This window comes from Strix uralensis, chromosome 23 (assembly GCF_047716275.1).
Source record: "Strix uralensis isolate ZFMK-TIS-50842 chromosome 23, bStrUra1, whole genome shotgun sequence".
Taxonomy (NCBI): domain Eukaryota; kingdom Metazoa; phylum Chordata; class Aves; order Strigiformes; family Strigidae; genus Strix; species Strix uralensis.
The window spans coordinates 3,910,796-3,926,864 of NC_133994.1; the positions used below are offsets into that span (position 1 = coordinate 3,910,796).

At 53.5% G+C, this 16,069-nt stretch overlaps 1 protein-coding gene across 5 annotated transcripts in view; it reads right to left on the minus strand.

Moving 5' to 3' along the window:
* The window catches only part of AGRN (agrin), a 125,927-nt gene extending 111,120 nt beyond the window's left edge, over nt 1-14,807 (minus strand). For 4 of the 5 annotated variants that reach the window (XM_074892794.1, XM_074892790.1, XM_074892789.1 and 1 more), the window contains exons 1-2: nt 14,291-14,806; nt 6,539-6,800 (exon numbers count right to left, since the gene is read on the minus strand). In XM_074892794.1, the coding sequence (XP_074748895.1) occupies nt 6,539-6,800; nt 14,291-14,515 (487 nt within the window). In that variant the 5' untranslated portion in view covers nt 14,516-14,806. Of the gene's footprint in view, nt 1-6,538; nt 6,801-14,290 lie in introns of all 5 variants that reach the window. The other variant, XM_074892791.1, reaches the window with a different exon arrangement.
* Between the last annotated feature and the right edge of the window lie 1,262 nt (nt 14,808-16,069).

Consider the following 16,069-nt stretch of genomic DNA (forward strand, 5'->3'; position numbering starts at 1 on the left):
TGCTCAGAGGGAGAGATTCAGAGCCAGCCTTGTCAACAGCAACAGTGATGCCTGCCAGTAGGAAGTGTCACTCCACTGGCACCCACTCCCCGCCGCCCCGGCGGAGCAGCCACCCTCACAGCAGGATTTCCTCTCCTGCTTGCAGCCCCCAGCACCGCCGCCAAAGGTTTCACACGCCCATGGAGGAGCTTCCTGCAGCAATCCCCCTGCCTGGGAGCACTGCAACACAGCTCTTGCCACGGCCCCTGAGCAAGGCTGATGCTGTGCAAGCATCCTGCAGCTGGAAGCACCAAAAGGACACTGCAGAGACCGAGAGCGGGACACAGAAATGTTTCACACCGCTCCCCTATGGGAACTCACAATACTTTTCCTATTTCCATGTCCCTTCCCTTCTCTTCCACCTTGCATCTGTCCAAATAGGTTGAAACAGGGAGAATGCTGCTTCCCTGTGCATTCCCACCAGCCAGGAGGTGATGTACCAGCCTGAATCAGCACCCAGCAGTTCTGCTGGGAAACACGGCAGAAGGAGGCACAGAGCCTGCCAGAGCCCGCAAGCAGCAGCTCCCCTCTGCAGCACAGCAAGCCACGGTCCCCCTCTAACTTATTAGCTGAGCAAACAAAGGAAAAGCAGAACCCAGAGCACATGGCCAGGGCCCAGCACTTGTCATAACTACTGCTGACCAAGAAGCCCCAGCCCATCCCGTGGAGAAATGCAGCAGGATGTGCCAGAGTGGGAAGTGGGGCCAAAGGAGCCTTCCCAGACCAGTAGCCTCCCACACCAGATTAAAATTCCATAGGAATTTGCTAAACAAATCGACTCTTAGCTACTGCCATAAACCCGTGGGATGTTTTGCATCACTACCACGCAAGGGAGGGAGGAAATGGACCCTTAGGCTTGGCCCAAGCACAGGGCTCCCCACACTAGAGGCAAGAGCACCTCCTGTAAACGCTGGTCCAGCCAGCACGGCAGGGCCAGGGCAGCTTCTGCAGCATCGGCCACAGTACCTTGGCTCCATCCGCCCCCAAAACACCAGCACCTCACCCACAGATCAGCCCCTGCTCTCCCCAGGGCCAGTCGCTGACACGCTGCCCCAGCCCGGGGATGGGGAGGCAGGAAGGGGCCCCCACGAGTGTTCAGTGCTGGATTCTCTCCTCTCAGTTTACTACATTTTACAGCTGCTGGCTAACTCTCTCACCCTCTCGAGACAGAGGTGTTGATGCTGTTCTTATTATCTTCAATTCGAAACAGAGCCAAGAAGAGGAGGGAAGGAAAGAAAAACCTTCTTTAAGAAGAAACCCACACACTAACCCTCTTCCAGCCCCCTCCCTCGCCTGTTCTGAAGCACAATGAAATGCCAGGGGTGGATTAAAAAGAAATAGTTGCAGGGGTGGAGAAGGGCTGCAGAGAGACCAGAGCATGGGAAGTGACCACAGCCCGAATCACCTAACACAAACCCATGCCAGCAATTTCCTTGCTGAGAGGAGCCTACTGTGCATGCCTTACAGTCTCTGTAAGGAGCCTGAAAAGAAAATTTTGCATGGGCTGGTTTACAAGAACAAAACGTCTCAGTTCTATGGAGGCAGAGACCTAAAAAGAAAGAGAGGGCAGAATAAAAGTGAACAGGCAGAAGACAAAACAGAATGGACATTATAACTTAAAGGGAGATACTTTCAAAGCAGTCCTGCTCCCAAGTAGACATGGGAGAAAACAGGGGAGAACTGAAGCTGCAGGACTGGATGCAATTCTTCCATGGGAGTAATTAATAGGGTTGCCACAGAGATGAAAAGTCAGAGAGCAGCTCTGGACTGGCTAGAATCAGAATTTCAATAGGAGCTAAGTGACATTTTTCAACATATGGAGCATCTGCAGCACACTGCGTGTTGAACACAAGCCAGAGCAGCTAACTTTACTATGGGCATCTATCAGGAAAAAGAGTTTCAAAAGCCTGCACGCTGTTCTCCCAGCAGCACCCCCAGACACCACGCTGGCCCCCTCCAGTTCCCAGGCTGGGTAAGGTAGAGCACCCCAGCACAACCCGCACCCGCCTCGCTGCCCACCCCCAGGGAGCAGCCCCGGGCCCGCAGCAGCGCAGGGGCTGGAGGAGGCAGCAGAGGAGCTACCGAGCACCCTGGAAGCACAACCTCAGCGCTAGCCACAACCACTCTCAGCAGCCTGGGAAGCCAGCGGGTAGTCCAGAGAGGGTCTGGCATGGCTACTACATGCACACATAGAGGGTCAGTCCTCAGCCTTGCTCTCACTGCTGGAATAATTCCCATCAGGGAGGTAGAGTACCCCCAGCACTGCCCCCAAGCCAGGCAGATCCATCCTTACCAAAAGGCTTAACAACCCCATGGGCCCTATTTTCCATGTCACTTGAGGTGACACCACCCTGGTTAAAGCACAGAGCAAGTTTCTTGAAGGTGCATTGGACACGCTGCTCTGGGACGAGGGTCTCAAGCCACCAGCGGGACCTTCTGCTACAACAGCCTGTGCTGACTGTACCCAACCCTACCAGGTTTCACTGGGCACTGTACTTGTAAAGCCAACGTACGTGGCTTTTCCCAGGAGGTTCAAAGTCCACACACATCTCCAAAGCTGGCAAAACAGTCTCAGCTGGGGCAATTGCACTGGCGTTAATGCAAATCATGCCACAAGCAAGGCACTATTTAAGAGAAGCTCTGGGCTCTCATTAACCAAGGCCCTAACAAAGGTTTAATCTGAACTTCCTTCCACCCAGACAGCTCAGTATGGAGTCACACAGCCCCTCCCACACCATACACAAAAAATCTTGATTTTCTTCAAGTGCAGTTGTGATCAAAGTGAAATATGAGACACACACACAGGGGAAAGATCTCTCAGGGATTAGTCAGCTGTTGAACTCCAAAAGAGCATGCTTGATGGTGTTGTCAGGGGCGAGCCAGGAGAGTAAAGGACTGCACCTAGCAGAGAGCCTTGGGGAGCTCCAGCACCTGCACAGTGACTCCAGCCCTCCTCGTGCAGTACCAGCCTTCACAGCACAAATACAGCCAGGCTGGGGCTTACCAGGCTAATTCTTTCCCCAAGAAGCCTCATCCAGATGTCGTGAAGAACAAGAGGAAGTCTACTCCCAGTGCTACCCACTGCTGCTCAGGGCCAGCTCCCTTTCCATGCCTTCCCCTCCAGAGCAAACATCCTCCTTCGCCCCGGACCCAGTCCAAGCCTGTGTCGCAGCCTCCTGCGCAAGCCCCAGAGCTGCTCCTCTGCCGTTCAGCACCAAAAAAACTTCCCTCCAGGCACCCTCAGTGCTGAGCCAGTTTGCAGAGCTTAGCTGAAGTCTTGTATTTTGACTACAGCTGGTCAAAGCATTTTTACTACAATTAAGTGTAATCAAAACACACCGGTTTTACTCTAACCTGAGCTGTTTCACAGAGATGCCCTGGTTTGAACTCCCCTCTTAGACAGGAAAGATTTTTGATGTCTAGGATTTTTCCAAGCCGGAACGACAGGAGACGAAGATACTCAAAACATTCATGTTTTTCTACTCAGCTGCCACCATTCTTCCAATTCTTTCTGCGAAAGCACTCAAAAGTTTGTTTTTAAACTCAAAGTGCAGCAAGGAGCAGTGTTCTGGGCAGCTTTGCTTTGAACCCTTCTGTGGGGAGCTGATGGGAAGGAAACAAGTCCTGGAGCTAAATTCTCAGACTCGGAGCTCAGAAATGGTTCCCAGGGTGGCAGGAGCAGGTTCTCATGGCTGGTTTTGCACGGCCTCCCAGAAGCCACCAAGGCAACCACATTGGGCAAGCCGAAAGGGACTTTCAAAGGCCTCAGGAGAGCCTGAGCTTTGGGTAGGGCTCGAGGTATACCAGAGTTTTGGGGGTCAGTTTGTTCCATGCTCTCTCCAGTAAACCTACTAGCACCCAGCATGTAGGGTACTAACACAACAACCAGGCTTCCAAGATGTGGGAAGAAGAAAAGGAAGTTCACTGGCTATGGCAAAAAAGGTGGATTTATCAAGGCAAGTGAAAGAGCTGCTAAGTCAGCCAGATGCCAAAATAAGAATCACTGCATCTCCCTCCCCCAAGCAACAGTTTGACCTACCTGAGATATTAGTAACTCAAGGTTGCCTTGTTTTGGTCATTTCTCAGCAACACAGTCTGGACAGGTCTCCAGTTTGGAGAAATCGGGTCCACCACACATGGCAAGTTGTCCACAGGCTGTTTTCCAGCCCTCCCCAGTCCCCACTCTCCCTACACCAGCCTGCTGTCCCTGAGCCACCAGTCAGGCAGGCTGAGCCTATCTCTGCGTGCCAACAGCATCCTGGAGAGGGACCCAATTAATTAAAGGAAGCAAGCTATGCAGCATCTTCGGAGAGAGGAGTCCCAGAAAGAATCATCTGCTCCCTGGCATCAGGAAAGGTTAATACAGCAGCGAGGAAAGATAAACCCACCTATAACTCCATGGACCTGAAGTTTAAGCACACAGGATGGGGAGAGAGTTTAGACATGCCCAGCTTTGGCACCTTCAACTCCCTTGCACAACAGCACGGGAGCAGCACCAAGGAAATCTTTTCTATGGTACTGCAGAGGGCACGCTTACAGATGGACACATCCACCTACAGTCACCTCACACCTCTCCCCTCCTGGGAGCAGGACACGGGTACAGCTGCAGGGTACAGCACACTGGGAACGACAGTCCCATCACCACCTCTGCAAAAAAAGCTGTCCACAGCTAGGACATGTCTCCAACTGCAGCAGGTCCCAGCCCAGCTCACCAAACACAGCCAGCCCCTGGAACCAAGCAGCTGGAACGAGCACTACGTCAACATAACACAAGTTTGAATCTTCCCCCACTCAAGGCAAAAGCAGGAATGGGTCCCAGTTCTACACTGAATCTATAGTATTAGGAGGAAGCCTAGATCTCTCATCACCTCGCAGGGGCCTTAGGGGACAACATCCTTCACCACAAATGGGAACCACCTACCTCATCCACCCCTGCTCACACCCAGTGTGTGCAAAATGAGCATGCCAAAGAACACAGCAGGCTAGTGAAGACAGAATTCTTCCAAATGTTTGCTCAGGTTTAACAAAAACCACCACACATATGGTCTTTTTCTCCTCCCTCCCTCCCTCTCCACTAGGTGCAAGGAAGGAGCAGGACTGATACCTTTCAAGTGCAATATGGAATACACACACACACATATATATAGGTGGAAAACCTCCAGTGTCCCTCCCGCTTACAAACACCCCTCGAGACGGCTGCCTCCTGCGAGCCACTTTGCTGAACTAGCTCTCTCCCAGCCTCCCAGCCCAAGAGTTCGGTCATTTACTTCTGTCAGCATTCACAGCTGGAAAAAGGGGTTATGGCCTCTCCTCTGCACATCCAAGGGGAGGAGGGAGCCAATCCGCATGTTTATTTGTTGTCTGTGCAGAATTCCTGCATTCCTTCCCTTATTTACTCATCTGCTCTCAGGACATACTCAGACCCCAGCAAAGAGCTTTTGGGGCACTGCTTTCCCCCATGAGCTCGGAGCTCTTGCTGGAACACAGGACAAGCATAAAGGGGGAAGAGAGAAGCCAGCAAATGGGTTATTACAGAAGTATGTTTTCAAGGTAGTTGGGCAACAAGCAGAAGAAAGATCAATTCTCTCCAAGTCTGCTCACCATAGAGGCACATCTCCACACCTGGAGGTCTAAGACCCTACTGAAGAGCACATATGGGCTGTTGTCCCTGTAGCTCTTCCCAACAGCTATGTTGTTACACCCACAGCAGCACCAGTAACTCAGCACAGCATTACAACCCTCCTCATCCAAGCTCTTTTGGGAGCAGACACAAAGGCTCCAGACATTAGCATGCAACTCATACAGGGCTTCACCATGACAATACAGAAGCACACCTCATACCCCCCACCCAAAACCACTTAGCTGCTTGGCTTGGTTCTGACTTAGTTATACCTCGGGGAAGCAAGCTTTACCTCCAAGCAGAACTAAGCTGGCTCCTTGGATTCCTGCAGGAGCCCACGAGGCTGACTTAACAGGCAAGGAAGCTCCAAGTGAGTACCATGAAGGACAGGCCTTCACCACAGGCTTAACCCATTAATTTATTAGGCCTAAACCTACAGGTAAATCTAACTCAGGTGTGAGGAATCTAAATTCCCTGGTCAGTGCCCACCACATACTTGTGTTAGGACAGGACTTGCAGTGGGGATGCTCCCAACTACATTGGGCTCATTGAGGAGGGGACTGAGAACCTGCATCAGGTCTGGAGCAAAAATAAAAGAACTTTGCTTGGCTCTATCTTGGTTGCAACCATCGCCTTTGACAACAAGGTCAATGCCAGGCACTGTCCCCACAACAAGTGAGTCCACAGAGCAGTATGACTACCCCAGACACATGTAGAACAGCAGCATTGATCTGCCTCATCACCACCAAGATCATTTGCCAATCAATCATATACAAGCTAAGAGCACCGCGTGGCCAACAGAGCCAGGGCTTGGCCACTGCTGTGTCTGCAGGCTCTGGGCACCCCAGGGAAAGGCAGGCACCCACGCTCCAGCCTCACCTTCCACACAGTGCTCCACCTCCTCCAAGTTGCGCAGCGTTATCCGCATGAGGCTGGAGTTCAGCATCAGCTCATTGCGGTGGGCCGGCCACATGTACTGCGGGGCGGGGTTGACGAAGAAAATCCGTGTGTCTCCAGTCGAGACTTGGTTGTCACAGATTAACGGGTCCCCGAAGCCACCGATAACCACTTTGTTCCCACCATCCAAGAGGATCTCGTGAGTGACGATGTCTTTGCCTTTCAGATAACGCCAGACTCTCACCTTGAACGAGAGGGAGAAAGAGCACGTGAGACCATTTCACAGCCACAGACAGTTGGCACTTTCTGGCCCGGTTAATTTTTATCATGTTGTCACAAGATGCACAGGAGTGGTTCAGGCTGGCAAAGCCTTCCAGCAGAGCTGATTTCATTAGCCATCCCTCTAAAAGCACAAAATGCGTGGGCAACAAAGACTAAAGCACATTCTACTCTTTCTGCCAAAGCTGCACCCAACTCTCTAGCCCAGGAACGTGGCACTCCTGGCCCCTTCCCCACACAGCCTCGTGGGGAGCGAAGGGGCCAGACCTCACGTCACAAGGGGCCTCTGAGCTAGGCCAGCTCTCCAGCAAGGGACAGAAACCTCCGTGCCCCATCATTCCCCTCCGTGCTGGGACTCTGCCTTTGGTGCTGAGCGCAGGATTTGCCTTCCCTTCCCACCTCTCCTCCCTCAGCTTTGGCTGGGCCCAGAGCTGGCTACCAAGTGTGCCGCCAGCCCAGTCACTGCTGTTGGAAGCTCGAAACAGCCTGATGAAGAGCTGCGCTACACCAAACCCTACCACGAGCTGCCTTGACTCACCTCCCCAGAGGCCCACGAAACCAAAACGACCCTCTCCTCTCATCACCAACCCCAGGGAGGACTCACCTTCCCCACCCCAAGTGCAAACACCCAGCAAGCCCCTGGCACAAAGCAGGCTGGTGGAGGGTAGCGATGCCCCTTTCCTTCTGCCCCATCATCTGCAGACACAGGCCACAGGGTCAGGGACATGATTCAAGCCCTATCAAGGGCAGCACATAAGTCTCAGCCTTGCCAGAGGAATTCCCCTTCTGCTCCCAGGCAGCATCATTCGAGGTGACAGACTCCAGCTGGTACAAGTTGTCCCAGAGATACCCTGACTTGCAACAAAATCTCAGCGGTGAAATGTATCAAAGGAGAAGAAAACACTTCTGAATAATTACAAAAAGCTTTGAAGGGAACATTAAATCGCTGGAAGTCCCCAGTGGGGGAAGGCTGCACAGCTAAAGGGAGCATTGCCCATCCACAGAGGAGGCTCTGAACAGTGGCACGGGAGCCCCAAAACAGGGGCAGGAAGAGGCAGGAGGGTTGGGTAAATGAGAAGGGAGTCTTCTGGCTCTGACAAGGCACTGGTACCTTGGGAAGACAAAGGCAGAGCAGATAACATTCCATGTAGAAATGTCAAAGGCAACTTATGTTCCCATAAATGACTAAAGAAAACGTTTGCATTAACAGACTGGATTTGCTAAAATACATGGAGGATTTGGCAGTAGAAGCCCATTTCCCCTTTACCCATCCAAACTTCAGAAAGGAAAATAAGTCCTGGCCACAAGAGTGAGTCCCTCTCTCCCCGCTTCCACTGCCAGCAGCTCTAGGGCAGTCTCCCTGGACCTCACTGCTGGCTCATCCCCCTGCCCAAAAAAGGTGAAAAAACTGCAAGCCAACCTCTCTCCAGTGCCACGCTCTCCACGGCAAACCACCCAAAGGAAACAGGAGGGAAGAAGCAGCCCTAAAATTAATCTTTAGTGGACACGGGACACCAGAGCAAGGAGCAAGGGTGGCTGCTGTAGTGCACAGGTATTTCTGTGACCACAGGCACCCCTGGCCTGGCATGCTCCGTGTGCTTTATCACGCTCCCTGTCAGCATCTCCCCGCCTTCCGCAGCCCGAGCGCCCGTCACCTGCATTCCCCAGCCGTCTTCACCGCCCAAAGAGCACTTCAGCACACCGGGCCAGGCACCAAAGCAGGGAGGTGGAGGCTCAGAGATAAGGGGGCTCTTGATCCCATCTCTGAAACAGGCACGACCATACTTCAAGAGTGCAATTCCCTACTTTAACAGTGCAATTCCGAAGGGAACACGAGGGGCAGAGAAAGGATGCTCACGCACCCGCGGGCAGACAGGTCTCTCCCACCCTCGGCAGGGAGGCAGATAGTTGTTCACACTACAGCTTCTATGCTTGACACGGGGGTTGTGGGGGGGGGCACTTGTTACAGTTGAGGAGGAAAGCACAGAGCAGACATCCCACTCTAGAATGAACCATTTTTGTAGTTATCTGCAACTGCAGCTCACTGGCCTCTGCCCTGCACGGCCCTTCAAGTGCATTGTGTTCCCCTCTGGGCTTTGAAACCATCCAGAGACTCTTACTCTTTGCCAAATACCTCCATCCCATTACGCAGTGACTACAGAAGACACACACAAAGATCTGACACTGCAAAGTTCAAAGAAAAGGGTAAAAACATGTTGGGGGCTAGGAGGAATGCAAGTCTCATGACCTTTAATCAATCTTGTAACTTTTTTGAGGCCCCCACTCCAGGACTTCAAGGGTGTGAGCTCAGCACTAACTCAGTCCAGATCAAGAGGCTTCAAGATCCACAATGATCTTGAACTGAATTCCCACACTGTCCCTGCTACAACTAAGAGTGGGCAGCTACAGGTGCTGGGGCAAGGGAGCGGGGCCATTCCCTCTGCCACAGGAGCAAGCAGGCTGGGGCAAGACCCTCCTGCTCAGCACAAAATTCACCCGCCAAGCAGAAAAAGGGAGTGAATTCAGTATTGCTGTACTCTACAGGTGCAACTGATGGTTAAGAACAAATTTTAGGAGTGTATTTTATTCTCAGATGCTCCTACTTCGCACACCTTCTACTGAAGGTGTTACATTTGCCTGCCTTGGAGAAGGACTTGACGGGTCTCAGCTCTCACCCAGCCCAGCAGGTCCGGTGTATTACTGAGGTGAGCCCTGTTCTCCTGCATACCTGAGATGAAAAACCATCCCAGGTATAAACACCACGGTGACAGCTCCTCTTTGGAAGCTGCACATGCCTTAGCTGCTCCCAGACGCGGAGAGGTTAGCTGGAGATGTTGTACCCACACGCTCTCACACTCATTTGTCTTCCAGCACGAAGGGAGCCAGCTCCCCTTGGGCCAGTGCTAAGCAATGCCACAGCAACCAAAGGACAAGCAATAACTTATACGCAGGCTACCCTCCCTCTTTGTAGAGTCCAAGTCCAAGCTGCTGGGCGTGGGTAAGAAGAGGGGCCAAGAAAGCAATGCCTTCAAAGCCATCTGCACAGCCTATTTCTGCCCGGGAAACCTGCTTGAAAAGCTGACTGCTGGGTTGTACGCAGCCCTGTCAGCATGAGCTTTCTTCTGGAGAGAGATGGCAGTCAACCAGCAAACAGAGGGAGCTTCAGATGGCAAGGAAGGGTAGCTGTGACAGGCAGCTTTCCTCCCCTCTGTTCTTACAGGAATCCCGGTATGGACACAGACATCTGCTCCACCACATGCAGCCCCCTTCAAAGAGCCAGTCTGGGGCCACCTGCAAACGTGGCACCTCAGGTGAGCCGAGGAGGCAGGGTGTGAAGGAGCACAGCTTGCACAGCTTCAGCGCAAGCCTCCCGCTTCCCCACCCGGGACCAGCTGTTTCTCCAGCATTTCGCAGCAGCACAACTCCCTGTGGTTGTGCTTCTCCCCACAGTCAAGTTAAGACACCTTCCTCCAGCCCCACCTCCTCTTCCTTCGGCAGCAGCCTGCAGCCCGCAGGGCAGGCGCTCGCTGCAAGGTGAGGTGCAGGAGCAACCAGGGCAAAAACCCAGGAACGCAAAGGAGACAAAAAGAAAAAAAAAAAAATATATATACACACACACCAGGTAGGCAGAAAGCACAGCCTGGGGCTTGTGCTGAAAGGTTGCAGTCGGGCATTTCCACAGCTAGGTCTAAGGGGGAGGAAAGGCTAAAGCCTACCCCCCTCTCCTGAAGCAGATGGTAATTTAATTAGCATGGCTGTTCTAGTCACACACCTCAGAGCCAGGCCACAGCATTCACAAGCAACATCAGAGTCCACCAGCTTTCTCCCCACCCTTATCCTCTATAATGAATGGATGTGGAGGCACCAAAGACCAAGCAATTACCTGTAGGGCATCCCATTCATCATCACACACAATTAAGACTTTGTCACTGGTGACTCACTGGCTACATCTAGGATTGGGGAAGAAGAGGGAGAGAGAGAAAAAACTGGGCTGGAACCTAGTTCCAAGAGGTCCCCTTCCCTATAGCAGACTCATTCACTCTTTTGCCAGCGAGCACATAAAACACTGGATTAAGACTGTTTTACAAGACTCCTGGCAGCTACAGGGAGGCAGAGTAAGAACAGTGAAAACTTTATTTAAGCAGATCCTTGCAAGGGTATATTTTAAGTGCAGTACAAAACCAGAAAGTAAAAGGATTTTCCAGTATGCCATGGGGGTCCATCCCACTGTAGGGAATGGGACCACCTGCACAGGCACATGCAGTGCTACAGAATTCCTGCCAGGAAGATGCTTCGAGAAATGCCAGCCTTGGTCTTGTAAAGAAAGGTGAGAAGTTGGAACATAGTCCCCCCAGGAGAGAGCTGTCACTCCGGTCAGAAGTAAAGAGGGTCACCATCAGATTTCAGCAGTTCTCAGAGACGAAGGGTGCTGGTGAGCATCAGCTCCGCTCGCAGCTTCACACACAGCTTTGCCAAACTCTTCCCTCCTGACTGCACACCGTCCCTATCCCCCTTTCCCTGGCAGAAGGCAGCTGCCCCTTCCCTAGGAGCGAGCAGAGCACCAAACCCACCTCCCCCAGCAATTCCCACATCCAACCCTGGCTGGAGAACAGCCGCCATTACCCCCCCAAAATACAGGCTCTATTGTTCAGAACAGGATCCACATCCTTTTCCACATTTCCTATAGCACATATAGAACCTGTATTTGACCTATAAATAGGAGCTCCCTTCATAAATACCAGGTCAGACCAGAACGAGGCACATCAGAGGGCTCAAAAGCAGGAAGGGACAATGCCAACACACAGGCTGTGAACAGGATGAACAGCAGCACCGCAGGCGTGCGAAGAGGAGCAAGCAGAGCACCCCGGTTCCCCAGTCAAACCCCTCGGTGAAGCGGCACATCAGCCAGTTTCAACTTTGTGAGTTCTGTCAGGCTGTTTCTCCTTATTATTCATCTCCTCTAGTAGCAAATGAATGGCTGGTAGCTATTTCAGGGTGTTTATCTAACACTAATTTCGCATTTCTTCTGAGTTGTAATGTGCTTATCTTCATCTATCAAAGGCTTCAGCTGGGAGGGTTTAGAGTTTAACTAGGAAGAACAATACACTAAGGCAGCACTCACAGATTTTCACATGCCTGCTCCCTCGCAGACCACCCAGCACACTCGCTATTTTGGGTGTGGGCTCTAGGGAACTCTTACCACACACTTGGCCCTTGCCTTTCCTCTTCAGATAAAGAAGAACCTGACAAGAGATAACTGCGGTATTTGGAGGTAACCCCAGGGCCTAAGGAATGGTTACTGGAGCATGACAGTGAGGAAGTGGACATGAGTTTTCTCACCAGCAAGATCCCTTCTGCACCTTGGCTCAATCCAGCTCCGCAGGCACCAGGGTCGGTGCGAGGGCAGCAGGAGCCAGCGGTCAGGTTTAAAGTCCAAACTGTCCTTTTGGAATCCAGGTGCTTGGTAAAAAAATAAAATAAAATAAAACCCAAACCAAACCACAAGTATGTCAAACCCTGCAACCCAGCATCAGAGCAGAAGCCACAGCAATTTCAGTACTTTGAGACTTCTTGGAGTGAAACAGGCCAACAGCTGCTGCAAAGCTACAGATTCACAAGTCATGAGCCCTACGCCCTGCGAAGTCAAAGGTAGGAGAGATTTATCTGCTTTCAGGTCCTGAAGACATCCCAAGTCCCATTTCAAAGCTTTTTTCCCCCTGCAAACACACAACGAACATACCATTAAAAATTAGAAGAGATGGATGTGTAGGTAAAGGGACTGAGGAACCACTGCTCTAAGAAAATTGCTAAATGTCACAGCACGACCCGGAGAGCCGGCAGCACTGCCACAAGGAGATGGGCTGGGCACTTCCAGCCAGGGCAGGAGAGGTTTTTCTCGTTTCACTTTCTTTTACAAGACTCCAGGACTAGGGAAAGGTACTTTTGGAGCACGTTCTGGCCTTCAGGTGCTGTTATGACCCTGGTCATTGGCAGAAGCAAAATCCCACAGTTACCTCCAGCGTAAGGAGCACAAACCCTCACAGCATCGCTCGGGATGGCTCAGGGAACGGCGGGTGAAGGCTCTCCTCCCAAGCTGAGCAAGGCAAACTGTGTTTCCAACACAGCCACCACCAACAGACCAGCTTCCTCCCCACACTTTGCTCCCTAGCTGCTCTTACTCCGACTTGATTGCACCCTTGCAAAGGCAGAGCTGCTGAGCAAGCAGGTTTACAGGAGCCCAGGCAAAACAATTTTCCTGGCCCAGAGTCTTGCTCTGATGCAGCGAGATGAAGCCTGGATATTACACCAGCCAGACACCTTGCTGTGTGTCCGCAGCGCGAGGAGACGGACCCGTTTCTTCGATGAGCATTTCTGCCTCATCACTAGCCTCCCTGGACCACCTCCTGCCTACTTGCCTGGCAACCCTTGCCCAGCATCAGGTGGCCCACATCCATTCAGCCATATGTGCCCCAAGCTGCCGCAGGACACCGGCTGCTGGCAGCAGCTTATTAATTTTCTACGTAGCGCCCAGGATGTGCCAGACACTTTGCAAACACACGGTCTGTGCACTAGCCTGGAGGGTCTGTGATCTAATTTACAGGAGCCAGGGTACAGATTGTACCGTGCAGCAGCGCAAGGGGCAGAGCGGTGGGAGCAAGCGTGAAGCAGCGGGCACCAGCTGGGCAGACAGAAGCTGTTCAACTACTTTACTGGGCTGAGAGATGCTCCAGAACAGAGGGCAACGCCATGGAATAAAAGTTAACCTTCCTCTCCCATCAACACTCTGCTGCGCATCACCCCAGGCCCTGCTTAGCAGTAACCACAGGCAAGAACCGCAGTACTTTGTAAGGATGGGCTGAAAAGGGGCCGGGGAGAGGAGGAAAAAGCAACGGAGCAGCATGTCCTCGCGAGTGAGGTTCCTGCCCCGGGAAGGGTTAAGCCGTACAGCACGTTTTCTGACAACCGGGAGGATGGTATTTCAGGTTGCTGAGTACTTTACAGTCTCTCGGCTTGGGGGGAGAAAAAAAAAAAAAAAACCAAACACATAGCCAGAGGCCAGATTCATAGTTAAACAATAGCTTGAGCTAGAGGAACTCAAGATGCTGCTAAAGTAAACAGGGAGCTACGGGCAGAGCCAGCAAGCGGCTCCGAAGCACCTTCCCCGGCAGCCTAAACTCTGCCAGAGAGAAAGTTGGGAGTCAGGCTCCGCATCCCGGCAAGGAGGGAAATGCCCATAAAAAGCAACCTTGAGAGATTCCCCTCGCCCCAGCTGCGGGAGCTCCAGCGGGGAGAGCCTCCGCAGTCTAAAAATACATAATTACCCACCAAAGCTCCAGCAGCGGCGTACAATAAAAACCACATGCGCCCGCCTGAGCAGGCGCCTGTTGGGGGGCTGAAAGTTTCCCGGGGGGCCACCCCCCGCATCCACCACCCCCCACCCCCCCCAAATTTTACCTTGCAGGAGTAGGTGTGGTGCACGGGGTCCACGTTCATGATCTCCTCCACCGTGCCCGTGAGCACCACGTTGGCCTCCTCCTCCCGCCGCTCCAGCTCCCGCTCGGGGCACGTCGCTGCTGCTCCTCCACCTCCTCCTCCACCTCCTCCTCCTCCTCCTCCCAGCGCCAACCCCAAGCCCAGCAGCGCCAGCAGCACCCGGGCACCCGCCGCTCCCCCCGCCATGGCCCGGCGGCCGCGGCGGCCCGGCCCGGCCCGCTGCCTGCCCCGGGCACCCCGACGGTGCGGGCAGACAAAGCGGCCCCGCTCGCAGGCAGGGCTGGCGGCGGAGAGAAGGGCTACTTTTGTTCGAGGAGGTGAAAAGGAGGAAAGAAAGAGAGAGAGGGAGGGAGGCAGGGAGGGGAGGGGAGAGCAGGGGAGGGGAGAAGGAAGAAAATCCCAAGAGGAGGAGGAGGAGGAGGAGGAGGAGGAGATATCTCTCCCCCGAAGCCGCGGCCGGGGAGAAGCGCTCGGTCCTCTGCCTTGCCCCTGTAAGAAAGCCCGCAGATTTGCATGCAATCTGAATTGCTGATAAGGAAGGGAGCGGGGGTAGGGGAGGGAGGGAGGGAGCGAGCCAGCCCTGCTGCCGGCTCTTATTGCGGAGCTGCCGAGGACGCCACCCCCAGGAAAGGGAGCTCGCATCAGGTTAATGGATAATCAGCGCGCCAACGTGAGGAGACTTTTAAAGGTGTAGGGACCGCTGCCGAGAGGCAGCCGGCTCCGCAGCCCGCCCCCCCTGCGCGGCAGATGATGCTCTACCCGCCCCCCCCTCCCCCGGCTCTGCCCCGGGGTCCCCCACCCTGGAGCCCGCACTCGCGGGGATGCGCAGGGCTGCGGGGCTCCCCCCGCCTCTACCCCGCAGCCCGGCGAGCTCGGGGGGGCGGCCGGGGGGAGCCCCACTTCTCCATCTGCCGTCCCCAGCTCGCCCTTGGCATCGGGAAGGGGGGGGGCTGCCACCAGGGCTGCTTCGTTTTACACCTGTGGGGAAACTGAGGCACGGGCGGGCTGGCCCTGACCCGCAGGGCTCCCAGGAGGGGCCCAGCCCGAGACAAACCGAGTCACCCACGCCTGGTCCATCACCGTCTCCTCGGTTACTGGGGGGGGGTGACACGCAGGGCTTGCCACGGCAAAGCCACCCTCCCGTGGAATGGCTGTGGCTGCCCCTGGACCTCTGCGACCTCCTGCCCTGGCTTCCCCCGGGGACTGGACGGCAGCTTTTCCAGATGTCATGTGCAATTACTGCAAATATAAAATGAAAAGTTAAGTGGCACCAGGGGAGGGATATTGTTTCTCCTCTCCATAAATTAGCCTTTCCCCAGAGGCATTTTACAAGGCTGTTTTACTTGATGGCCCTAAACAAGTCATGTTGGTGACCCAGGGCCAAGGAGGTGAAGTTTCACCGCGCCGATGCCACGATGCCAGCAGAGGACATGACGTGCCCGTGTCGTTCTCTGATGAGCGTGGTTCAATACCCAGCAGCATCCTGCATTGTAAGGCTCTGCAGATGCCCATCCATCCCTGTTTGTCCTCTTTCAGGCAGCGCTGTTTGTGCTATTTGCGCTGTTTGTCCCTGCAATTGTGTATGTGCCAATCCTTTTTCTCTCCCCTGGAACATAAACAGGAATTAACTACAAGATAGGAATAAATGAATCTTACTGACTGTTCAAAATGCTGCCCAAGCCTACCTTCTGTCCTGAAGAGGATGAAATACCAGCGATTGCATAAATCTGGCTGGAGCTA